A 12,427-nucleotide genomic window follows, 5' to 3' on the forward strand; every position below is an offset into this window, starting at 1 on the left:
TTCTGGGAGGGTCGTGTGTGTGTTCTTGTTGCCAACTGTCGGTACACTGGAACCTTATAAATGTTACCAAAGAACCTGCACTTCCCAACCCAATTCGTGAAGGGTTCTTGGCAATACGCATTATAGTGTGACAAATAATATTGAACAGTTTCCAGTACAAAATATAAACAAAAGGGCGCGGACCATGAAAGACTTTAAAGTCTAGATTTTAGATTTTTGTGTTTTTTAAAATCCGAAATCGTTTTTGGAGAACCTGACGTACATGTGAAGCAACAACAAAAAAAATCTGAAATTGCAAAATTGAGATTTTTTGACAGTTTTACATCGACTTTAACAGTTTGAAATTGTCCGTGGCCCGAAGCCTTAACATCAACCTAAGTGTTTGGTTCTACGAAGCGAAAATCGCTTCACGGCAGGACTAGATATATAATCTCGTCCGTATCATCTCCCCGCACGCGGAACTAGAGGAAGAGTTTTTGTCCCTTTTTCCTGGGAATTGTTATTAAAGTCAGGATGATATTTTTGGTACATGGGAAATCAGAAAGTCAAAACAACTTCACAGATATTATGTAAATTTTGACTGCCAATGTTAGACGAAACTGACCATAGTAAAGAATAAAATCTGCAAAAATGAAATGATAATAGTAAATTGTTTCAGCCTGAAACTCCGTCCACCTTCTGGAAGGATTTCTCCCAATGACAAGCAGAAGCGTTTGCAAAGCGTTTTTTTATGCTGTCATCGATTACAGTACCGTTTAATCGCAGCCTAAGTTACGTTGCGTGCATTTCTTCGATTGGATTTCCTCACACACTAAAAAAACTCGTACGGGAACGTAGGCAAAAGTTCTATCCACAAGCAATTCGGTTCTCGAAGCCCTTCGCGCCGTTAAAGTGGGCCGCACATCAAGCCACAAGCGTTCCGTAAGGGAGCTGTTTGGTGTGTGCATCTGAACCACCGCCTCCCCTCTCTCCGTAGGCTTTCGTTGCCAGACCAAGCGGCTGCTGCCCCAGGGTTTTCCACAGAAATTTTCCTCCCGCACTGTCTTCCCCTGCCGTGTGTGTGTCAGCCCGTCTTACCCGTCGTCGCCAGCACAAGCAGCAGTTTCAGCAATCGCGAGAAAAGATAGGATAAACGCAACAAAGACTGATCCTGCCGAAGTTGTATAGAGCCATCATACTCGAGCTCATCCCCACCACCCCCCAACATCATCCCCTCTTCTGACCATAGAGTGCCTCGTGACTAATACTATTTGGTGGTAGGGAAAAAGGGTCACGCGTGGAAGTGGTTGATGACCGAAAGTTCCTGATCGTCTCCATTGGAAAAGTTTGTGAAGCAAGAAACGGCAAACATTTGACATCAAAGTAAGTCAGCCGTCCGTGTACCGTATCCGTCTTCAGTGCGTGTTTGTGGTGCGCAACCCCCGTGTGCGATGGGTTCAATGTTTTTGTTTTGATTGCTGCACGGCCTGCTTGGTGGTCGAACCCAGACAGTGCCAGATTGGAGCACTGGAATGCAGTAGCAACAGATATTCAACAGTTCGGGTGGGTGGGTTGTTCCGGAAGGAAAAATACGACGCATCTTAAGACAGTGTGTGTGTGGGGTTTTTGTGTATTTGGTGCAGGATTGGTCGGTGCAAGAGACGATTTTCGCCGTGGGTTGTTCCCATCTGGGCTAGCGCTGGGGTAAAGAGATGAATTCTCACCGTCCGCTATCGCACGGTCATCATCATGGTGCACCATTGCAATCGACAGCAATGATCGAGCGTAGCGGCGGTGTTAGCGTTGTGGTGAACCCCCGGTTCGAGGCCGACAAGCAAGCTTGGGAGGATGCGATCCGGGGGTACAACGGAAACGATCCGCTCGATCTGTGGTTCAATTACATCACCTGGTACGAACAGAACAGATCCTTCGATCGCACCAATAATCTGCGTTCGATCGTCGAGAAATGTCTGTTGCTTTATCAGGACACGGAGGGATACAAGCAGGATACGCGTATGGTAAAAATATGGATGAAATACGTAAGTATCGTATACCGATAGCTACCGACGTTGAACGTTGTAATAATCTATATATATTTTTTTATTTGTTTTAGACCAACATGCAACAATCGCCCGCCAGCTTCTACCAAATGATGTACAAGAAAAACATTGGCACGCAGTGCGCCAGCTTCTACATTGGTTGGGCCGAAAGTGCCTACAAGCAGGCCGAATCGATCTACAATCTCGGTATACAGATGAAGGCACAACCGATCGAAGAATTGCACGAAGCGCAACGTAACTATCGTCTGTACAATGAATCGCTTGCGAAAAAACGGTCCGCTAGTACGATGGTAGAGCAGAGGCAACCAATCCCATCGCAAAGTCCACCACAAAAGAGGCTTAAACAGGAATTGGGGAACTATCAGCTGCAGACTGGAACGAATGGTGCTGTCATTCACCATGATGTACCGAATGGGACGTTTGTCAACCAACAGCAACAACAGCAGCATCCGTCTCACGCTTACTATCATCAACAGAAAGCCTCAGGAAGCTATTATTTGCCCGAAAATGCTGCCAACGGTGGTACTTACTATACTAGTAATGGACAGAAAGAACCATACCAATCGACCAACTCGTTCGCATCCACCGAATCTGGCCCATCCACCGTACCTGTTACTTCTTCGGCTTCCGCTTCCGCTTTCGCTTCCTCTTCTCATGCCCAACAATCAGGGCAGCATCAGGCGTTATCCGGCGAAGTAAATTATCACGCTGCAGCATCGAATGGTGACAGTCTTCAGCAACAGGAACTCCCTCATCGAACGGAGGCCGAGCCTAGAGAAACCGAATATCAACCCACGGATGAAAGCATCATCGAGTGTAATCTCAACAATTCTGCGTACGTGATATCATCTTCCCTCAGCTACGTTTACGATGATTCCGATCTTGTGCAGTACCCAGTGGCGGAAGAAATTCCGCGTCCCGCGCCTGAAGATGCTACCGAGTCCGTACCGGATCGGCCGACAAGTCAAGAACCTACTTACGAGAGTGATGCAATCCGGCTGCCTCCAAACTTCGCTCGGGAAGCGAAATCAAACCACGAAACGTGGGACGTTCCATTGTGCCTGGAGGAACCGTACGATCCAAACCGGCAGTGCTGCTATCCAAAGCATCTCGTGTACCCCGATTTGCATGCCGAACGGCCAACGATGGAATTTTCGTTGGAGGAAATCCGCGCACAACGGTGGCTGGAACGAAAGCGGCAGCACGAGAAACAGAAGAAGATGCAGGAAGAGGAGGAGGAGGCACAAAGACAGGCGAAGGCTGCTCAGTTGGAGAAGGAAAAGCAGATGCGTCAAATGCAGCAAATGAAGTATCAGCAGCAGCAACAGCAACAACAGCAACGCATGTATAATGCTCAGCAATATTCTACAAACGCCTCTGGCCACATGCCAATTGGGCAAACGATGCAAACACAACCGAACAACAGCTACCATTCGCAGCCACAGCAAATGCGGCAGGGATCGATACAGCATACGAGTAATTTCTATCATCAGCAGCAGCAACAGCCTTACCATGGTTACAGCAACGGTTGCTACACAGCATCCAGCCCTCAGATGCAACAGTCACATCATAGCTACCAGCCAGCGAATGTGCCAGCTGCGACGGTGATACAGAACCACCACCATCATCATCAGCATCAGCAGCAGCATCTTCTTCACCATCAGCAGCAACAGACACATCATCATCATCATCAGCAGCAGCATCATTCGCCAGTGCCAACGAGCCACATGCATTCGCCCAATACTGTTGCAACCCCGTATGGACAGCATGGTCATCAGCAACATCATTATGCTCCGGTGAATCATCATCATGGGAATCTTCATTCGCCACAACCTTACCATATTCCGTACGAGAATTATAATCAACATAATAGTTATCCTGCGGGCCACCAGCCTGGACAACAGCCACAACATCAGCAGCAGCAGGAGGTGACAACACCTCAAAGGACGTATCAAAGTATGACAAATGTGGTATCCCCGTACGGATATGGTAGCCCCGTACAGCAAGAAGCGATTGCACCTCGTCCAGGAAACGCTCATTATGCAATGGCACCACAAACACCACCAAACCACCAAATTTATCCGCAGTCTCCCGGTCATCAACACACTCACCACGGTCACCACCATCAGCAGCAGCATCCGCAGTTAGGTATGGTGGGTGTGTCACCACAGTCCCAATCCAATCGAGGACATTCAGTACTGCAACAATCGCCACACCAAGAACATCCTTATAATCACCACCAACAGCAGCAGCATCCTCATCATTCTCATCATCATAGTCAATACACAACGGCGCATTACAATACGAATGAGCAACAAGACACGAAACTGCATACAGGATATGCTCAGAATTGTACTCCGGATTCAGCTAAACTAAATCCATCACAGCACAACTACAAGGAGCATGGTGGACCAGCGGCTATGACGGAGCCATCTGAAACACAGCCCCCTGTTAATGGTGGCACAGCGAGCGGATCATACATAAATAATGCTCAAGAAAGACAGGATCGTGGTGTCGAGCATCAGGTGCAACAGAACAACAACCATGGAAAGTACAACAACGCCAACAACAACTGTGATGATTTCGAGGAACAAATCGAAGCGTCCACGATACGCTTCTCCACCCCGACGGAGAACGGCATCAGTCGGAAGCAGACGATCACGATCAAGTTTAAGAAGGAGAAAACAGGTCTCTCTCTAGCGGTGGATTCACCTTCATCGCCAGCAGCAACGGGTACAGTTGGTGAAAGTTCCGGCTCAGCAACCACGGCACTGCTGGATCAGCATAATGAACAGCAACAAGTTCCAGCATCAGCATCATCAGCAGTCCCAGTGGAAGAGAAATCGAAAAAGCACAAAAAGCACACCCAACAACAGCGAATGAGCGAAACCGGCATGGGGAAATCATCATCATCAGCCAAAGGAAAACACTCCAGAAAGAAGCAAGCTTCGTTGTCGCAAGCACCGGACGAACACCATATGGACGATGCAAATCTACTGCTTTCGTTCTCACGGCCCGAAAAGGATGAAGATTCCTGTCTGTCGGTACAGTCTCAAACGGACGCATCGTCGGTTGGGTCGAAAAAGAAGAAAAAATCGAAACGATCCAAATCGGGCACTAGCAGCAAGGAGAAGCGACGTCGACATCGTTACGATCTGGATGAGGATTATCGGGTGGAGGACGAAGAGGAGGCGGATGAGGATCAGGGTGGAGACGGTCGAGCACAAAACGGCGTAATGCGGCGTGAACGGGTTTTGGATGATGAATACTCGGAGGCAACGGTCGGTGGCTATGAAGAGGATGATGACGGTGTGGAGGATCAGTACTACGAGGTGGAAGAGGAAGAGGACGAACAGGTGAATGGAGAGGTGGAGGAGAACGATGAGGAGGAGGAAGAGGAAGAGGACGACGATGAGGAAGAGTATTACGAGGAAGAGGAAACGAGTCGGGAAACGACACAACGACGGCGAACAATCGGAGGCGATCGTCGAGCGGCCACAAAGCGCATCATTCGACCGGATGAAGATGATTCGTCGTATCAGTCGAACTCTGAATTCAATACGTCCTTTAGCAACATTTCTTTCGCCGGGGACAATAGCAACGGGCCGTTCAATTTCGGTGGCAGCAACTGTTCGACCCCGGCCCGGCGTACACAAACATCAGGCGGTGTTGGCGGTGGTGGTGCGTTTTCCAAAACGTCCACCCCTGTTGGTTCGTTCCGATATCTTCGCAAGCAAGAGACGAACCTTTCCACACTCGGGCAGAACGATGATTCGATGAACTCGACCGTCGTCGAGAGCAGCTTCTTCCAGGCAGGTGAACACGACGAGGAAGGCCGACGCCGCCGGCTGGAGAAAGCACTCGGCACAATCGAAACACACCTCGGCAGACCGTTTGTGGATCCGTTCAACAGTGAACTGTGCCGCGCGTTTCTTACCAAGGTTGACTTTCCGTCGCGTAATCGTGATCCAGCCGATAACTATCACCTGTCGAATGCGAACCTACCGAAGCTACTGAAGGGCCAGACGGTGAATCTGGGCGGCACGGGATACAGTATCGAGAAGGAGGTAGGGCGCGGTTCGTACGGGTCGGTGTTTCGGGCGAATAACACGCAAACCAGTGCGGTGGTAGCGATCAAGTATCAGAAACCGGCCAACACCTGGGAGCTATACATCTGTACGGAGGTGAAAAAACGACTGACTAATCTTAAGATGGTAGGTAATAATTTGGGCATAAATTGCATTGATTCTTTATGGTTTACATATTAATCTAACTATTGTTTCGTTGCAGTTGCCCGGTTTCATGGATATAAGTGCGGCGGTGATTGCGCCTAACGCTAGCGTACTGGTATCGGAGTTTTCACAGTACGGTTCCTTGCTTGACATAAACAATAAAATTCGTACCGCGGCCACAAGAAAGGTAAACACATGAATGCTAGTTGTTGAGGAGCGTGGTTTGATGCGTTTTCTTTTTCTGTACTACAACAGGTGATGCATGAATCTCTCGTGATGCACTTCAGCTGCCAGATACTTTCAATCGTAGAGCATCTGCACGCCTGCAACATCATACATGCCGACATCAAGCCGGACAACTTTCTGCTGATGAAAATGTAAGTCAATATTGTGTGATTTTTTGTCAATAGTTAACAAACTCGCGTTAAGAGTTCACTTTGATTTAACCGTATTCATTTCGTATTAATTTCTGTTTTAAAAAAACGATCGTATAAACAGCATACTACGATTAGACGCTAACTCCAACCGCAATCTGTATTGCATACGTTTTTGAAGATCGCTTGTTGAACAAGCGATGTGTCAGGATGGAAATAAACAAATGAAAACATTTGTTGAATTTCAAGCAAATCATGCAACTGAATGGACAAAAGAAGAACACGCTATCCGTCATTTACGAATCATACATCCATTTGACCAATTATCCATTTAGAGGGTCGTTTTGTTGTCTATGATAAGTGCGAGTTTAACGTAACTCAAGCTAATTTACCACAGGTTTCTTCAAACAGAATTTACCTAAGGTCTCGAACGCTCCCGTATCGGAATTTGGCAGCTTTCCAATGCTCTGGTCAGTAAATCAACAATATTGGTCACAACCTCGTATTCCCCTCACGCCGTGGTATACGAGGCAGCAGTTAAATTTATTTTATAGTCGTTCTGTCCTAGACTTTAGAAGCTTATCGAAGGAAGATTGCACCCTTTTTACTTATTTTTCTTTCAAAAATTAGAACATTTACCTTCAACAATGTGGATAACAGCGGACCTGTCCCGGTCCAACGCGATTCATTTGTGTTGGAAATAGTTTTTACAATAATTTTATAGCAACGACCGCTGTTGTCCTGGCTGTTCTTTTTCGAACCGGCCAACGCGTATGCTGCTTTTTCTTTAGTGAAATGAAAACTGTGATTCATATTTAGAACTTGCTTATGAAACACTTTAATGCCCGGCGGTTTCTACTGCATTTGCAGAAGGATTTTGGCTCATAAATGTTCATCTTTCTTCAAATCCAAAGAAAATAGTTTATATAAAACTTGAAGAAGCATTACTTTGTTTTAATGTTTTCAACTTCTTTACCGACATATATAATTGTTCTGTTCTGTTGAAGAAATTTCACGGGTTGCTCAATGCTTGGGCGAACTTCTGCTGCATAAGTCTGCTGTTGACGAACGACAGCTCTAGTCAACGCTTGGTAGAATCTGAATGGTTTTTGCGACAAAATGGTTTGAACAACAAAGTGAAAGTTTTCAAAATAGAAAGAAAAGTAGCGGAGAAGCTAATTCCACACTCCGAATGAATTCTTTGCGAGGACATAAGAATCAAGCACCAGAACAGAATTTCGTACAGGTCCTCCACTTGGCCGGAATAGGAATAAAAGAGTTTGCTTTCGCATTTCACGTCTCATTTTATCTTGTCCTTACAGACCATCGCGCGATCTCGAAGAGCCCACACTACGGTTGATCGACTTTGGTTGTGCCATCGATATGAACTTTTTCGAACCAAAGCGACAATTTAAAAAGGTACGTAAGTTGTAGAGGAGACGGTCTATTACAAAGCATCCATTACATCATCGTATATTTCCTTTAAATTTCCAGGTCATTCAAACGGACGGATTCACTTGCATCGAAATGCAGGAAGGACGTCCATGGTCCTACCAGACCGATCTGTTTTGTGTGGCGGGCACGATCCACGTGATGCTGTTTGGCGAGTACATGCAGCTGGTAAAGAAGTACGAAAGCGGTTGGGACATCAAGCAGAAGCTGCCAAGGTACGTTGTTGTGTAATTTTACGTCAACGAACAGAAGGAGATATTCATTAATTTTCGCTTGCTTTTCCTATCGGCAGGTATCTGAAGAAGCACGTCTGGACGGAGGTGTTCCAGAAGTTGCTCAACATCAAGGACATTGACCATATGCCAAGCCTGCCCGATCTGCGGCGGCTCATTTACGAGGAAGCGTACAAGATGGATTCCGAGCTAACGACACACATTCGCTCGCTGTCGAATCTACTAAAAAGTCGATAGAGAGAAAGATAATGAGAGAGAGCGAGAGAGAGAGAGAGAGAGAGAGAGAAAGAGAGAGAGCATACGATTCGCTTCGCCTGCTACATTCTCGTGTTCCACGTTGTTTGTTGTTATTCGTTCGGAAGCTACCGTCACACATATACGGTTTATTTGTGTTGTACGGTCGAGCTTGAGGGATTCGGGATGCTTGTATATGGTGGGAAGTATTAGTAAGCTATAAATTGTACATTGTTTATATTAGTGAGTTAAGAACTTCGTAATGAGAGCGATCTATAAATCGCGGTAAAGGTATAGTATATTCCAAAGATTAATTTCAAATTATTGTTATTGTACATTCTATCCTTTCACTAACTAGTTTGCTAATTATTCCCCCCATCATAAATATGAATTTAGTAGATAAAATGTGTAGCCCATCTTTTTCGTGCTCCAGGAATGGCTTATTATTTATCCCATTAGCCCTATTGTTATTGAAACGAAATTAACGATTTGCGTTACCCTTAGCAAAATTGACTTTTCCATTATTATCCACCTGTCCAATCGGCATCCTAGTCTTAATTTGAAACAAAAATGACCGACTAAAAGAAGGGTCATTTCTTCAGAACAGGTGGTTGAGTTTGGTAGAGTGCATCAAAGAGAAATGAAATTGACTCTTGACCAACCAATACCACCACCACCATACGAAGCCAGCGTACCGGATTAAGTTCGGTTTGCCGCCATAGTGAAGCATTAGTTCAGGTTACTTTTTCTTGAAGAATTGTAAATAATTTATGCGAAAATAGACTGGCGACAGTTTGTAGTAATAGCAGCAACAGCACTGCAATGGTAGTCGTACTAATGCGCAACGAGTAATAGAAAGGAACCAGCACTGAAACAAGCGGGAAACAACAAGTAGGCGCAGACGTTAGCGCCTAGACTGAATGGTGGTGGTGTACACAGATCGCGTTGCCATCCTATTTCGCCATCGCCATGGTGTCCTGCTAGAAATGACTGATTGTTTCATCCGCCGTAAGGATTGATACATCATTAAAAGTGTGCATATGTGTATGTGTGCAGATGTGTATTTGGTTTTCTGTGTTTTGTGTGTAATAACGTAACGGCGCAAAAAAAAGGGAAGGTTACAGCTGCCCTCTGTATTCTCTCTGTATACCAGCTGGTAATGCGGTCATCAAGAAACTGCAGCAGAGTAAAGATATACGTAGGTTGAATCAAAACGAGTGATAACGTGTTGCAGTAAGTAAAAGAGCATAACAAAAACTAATAAGAAAGAGAAAATTATATAGCACGATGACGACGACAGATAGGAGGCGAAATAAATGGAACAAAAAGCTGTGGATGAAAAACTAAACGACCAGCTTTTGCTCTTTTCCCAAACATTTTCCGAAAACGAAATTCTTTCCTGTAAACAGGCCATCTTGTGTGACTGTACTTACAGTGTTTTACAGTATTGAAACATGCTTGCTTGTTTAAAATAAAAATAAAAACACACAACACACCCTTGGGTTTTGTGGTACGACATTTGTATATAGATTTTTGTATATTTATATATATAGGTGTATATAAATACGCGTCAGGAAATGTATCGTTTATTTTTCTTCTTCCGTTTTTTCCCCTCACTAACACACATTTTTAGTAAAAAGCCAACAAGCCTAGAAGATGCTCAATTAGTAGATGAATCGTTCCAAAACAAACAAAAAACACAAATGCCATATATTTACTCTCTCCCAACGTAAGAGACAGTCCTATAATGTTGGTTTGCGAGAAATAAACAAGAACAGATAAACAAAAAAAAAACACAAAACATTAAACAGGCGAACAAACGGAATGCATAATTAAGCCTAAAACATTTTAAAAGTACTTTGCGCTTTGCACAAGCAAATAAAACACACACATTCAGAACGTCGTGAGAGTGCGTTTGTTTGCGTGTGTGTGTGTGTGCTTACGCGCGGAAAATGGCTGTTTGACAGTTATTGCCGCCTACTTGCGTTTGTTCGATTTTCCTTTTTGTAATTATAGCTCCTTACAGGAGTTCGTTCCCAAGGTGATTCTCCACAACTAGCAAAGGACGCAGTTGCGGAATTGATGTGATTTGGCTCGTCTGTGGACTATCTCCTAGACACGTTTTGTGTACGGGACGTGATTTAGGCGACTTCTAACAGTGTAGTTTAACAGTAGTGCGCCTAACAATTGCATTGTGCATTAGTAGTCCCTCTTATTAAAGCCTAATTAGTGCTGTGCTACGTCAACATCCGTCTATAGACACAACACGCGCTACACATTAAGTTAACATCGACCAAACGTCCTACGCTACTAGTACCTAAAATCCCTGAATGTACTCCGGAATGTCGTTTGCTGCCCAAATTGCTCCTCATTCTGTCCCTTTTCCGAGATTTTTTACCATCGAGTGTACATTCCAATCCTCTCAGCTTGCTCTTACACTAACCGGCTTTCCTCGGACGCTAGACTTACTGGTCACATTAAGCTCCCTTAAGAACAACTCCCTTAAAGAGTAGATTAACTTAACGCCAGAACTTGTTGAACAGATCCATGAAGGAGTCGTAAATCATGAACGTAATTGCCACGTCCAGACAGACCCGGCTCAGTCGCGGCACCGTACCCTTGTAGAACGCCATCGGGCCCTCGTTCTTCCAGATCTGCAGCGCACAGTCCGCCGTGTTCTTGTACTTGGCCGCCTCGAGTCCCTGCATGCGCGTCTTAACCACATCGATCGGTGTGTTGCCAAAGACGGAGGCAGCACCGGCTACCGCACCGAACGCACCGACCACCATCTTTGGTACCGGTTTGGACGGATCATCGCCCTTGTACAGATCCTTCAGCGATTCCATCACGTAGAATCGGATTGCTTGATTAGATCCCTGCTTGAGGATGGTCGCTGTAAGACCCTTGTACACACCGGACAAACCCTCCTGGCGGACGATCATTCCGACACCGTGGAAGAAACCCTTGTACTTGGGAGTTGCACTGCGCTGATCGTTGATAAACTTCACCTTGACCGTTTCCATCGGTGTTACGGCGAGTATCGCTTCGGCAACACCTGCACCCAAACCGGCCAACAGTTTACCGGACGTGCTCAGCTGTCCGTTCGGTTCCATCAGACGACCCTTCAGACTTTCGAATGCGCCGAACCTAGGGAAGGAAAAATCGTACGAACGAATTAGTACGCACATCAAGACTTCCACCAGGACTTCCAATGCTTACCGGACAGCTGACTTCGGGATGGAACCGTACAGCAGCACACTCAACCCCCGGTACAGTCCCAGCACACCGTTCGTCTTCACCGTCTTCTTCACGCAGTCCATAATGCCGTTGTACTGCTTGGTCGCACCCTTCTCGTCCAGCTGTAGCTGCGTTTTCACGTACTCCGTCGGAAAGGTGATGCATATTTCAATGCCACCGGTAATGCCACCGGCCACGATGCCCTTTAGCCCTTTGGCACCGGGTGCAGCGGCAGCGGCACCATTCTGCTCCATCCATGGTCGACCACCGAACGGGTTGCGGAATTGACTAGAATGTTTGTTCGGTTTCAGACCGTAGGTGGAGGATGATAGCATTCCTAACCGATCCATCGTGCGGTGCCGTGTGGGTTTGTGTGTCAAGCTGCTTGGAATGTTGATATGGAGTATGGCTGTATGGCAGTGTGGATGTTGTGTTGTGTGGTTAATTACGGATATTTCTGATCGTAAGATTGGAATACTGAAATTAAACAGAGAATGGGAGATATTTTAGTGTTAGCGAAATTGTTTGGCGATTTGGTGTGTCAAAATCAGACAATTCACGCGCGTCACCTAGCAACGAAAGGTTCGGTTGTGTAGTAAAAGTACATCTACGTAGTCTGTTGGTAG

General features: G+C 45.8%; 4 protein-coding genes across 4 annotated transcripts in view; 2 read left to right on the forward strand and 2 right to left on the reverse strand.

The window, feature by feature from the left end:
• The window catches only part of LOC126559183 (uncharacterized), a 456,771-nt gene that overhangs the window by 265,659 nt on the left and 178,685 nt on the right, over positions 1-12,427 (reverse strand). The window lies entirely within an intron of this gene.
• The window catches only part of LOC126559512 (NADH dehydrogenase [ubiquinone] 1 alpha subcomplex subunit 7-like), a 387,608-nt gene that overhangs the window by 176,300 nt on the left and 198,881 nt on the right, over positions 1-12,427 (forward strand). The gene's annotated exons all lie outside the window — the stretch shown is intronic.
• Positions 1,667-8,588, forward strand: LOC126556655 (uncharacterized). The gene is made up of 7 exons (XM_050212055.1): positions 1,667-2,018; positions 2,093-6,253; positions 6,330-6,458; positions 6,527-6,648; positions 7,968-8,064; positions 8,140-8,312; positions 8,390-8,588. Exons 1-7 carry the CDS (start codon positions 1,692-1,694, stop codon positions 8,565-8,567), a joined length of 5,187 nt encoding a protein of 1,728 aa, XP_050068012.1. The 5' UTR covers positions 1,667-1,691; the 3' UTR covers positions 8,568-8,588.
• On the reverse strand, positions 11,080-12,168 carry LOC126558527 (putative tricarboxylate transport protein, mitochondrial). Its single transcript, XM_050214551.1, has 2 exons — positions 11,784-12,168; positions 11,080-11,711 (listed from the first exon to the last, which is right to left on the reverse strand). Exons 1-2 carry the CDS (start codon positions 12,149-12,151, stop codon positions 11,084-11,086), a joined length of 996 nt encoding a protein of 331 aa, XP_050070508.1. The 5' UTR covers positions 12,152-12,168; the 3' UTR covers positions 11,080-11,083.

The sequence above is a fragment of the Anopheles maculipalpis genome, chromosome 2RL (genome assembly GCF_943734695.1).
Source record: "Anopheles maculipalpis chromosome 2RL, idAnoMacuDA_375_x, whole genome shotgun sequence".
Taxonomy (NCBI): Eukaryota; Metazoa; Arthropoda; class Insecta; order Diptera; family Culicidae; genus Anopheles; species Anopheles maculipalpis.

What these genes read in the sequence shown, in the direction of transcription:
- LOC126558527 (XM_050214551.1), bottom strand. Translation starts at nt 12,151, where the DNA reads ATGGATCGGTTAGGAATGCTATCATCCTCCACCTACGGTCTGAAACCG. An exon ending in ATCCCGAAGTCAGCTGTCCG is followed by an intron (nt 11,712 to 11,783) that starts GTAAGCATTGGA and finishes TTCCTTCCCTAG; the next exon opens with GTTCGGCGCATTCGAAAGTC.
- LOC126556655 (XM_050212055.1), top strand. Translation starts at nt 1,692, where the DNA reads ATGAATTCTCACCGTCCGCTATCGCACGGTCATCATCATGGTGCACCA. An exon ending in GTACCGCGGCCACAAGAAAG is followed by an intron (nt 6,459 to 6,526) that starts GTAAACACATGA and finishes GTACTACAACAG; the next exon opens with GTGATGCATGAATCTCTCGT. An exon ending in CAAAGCGACAATTTAAAAAG is followed by an intron (nt 8,065 to 8,139) that starts GTACGTAAGTTG and finishes TTAAATTTCCAG; the next exon opens with GTCATTCAAACGGACGGATT.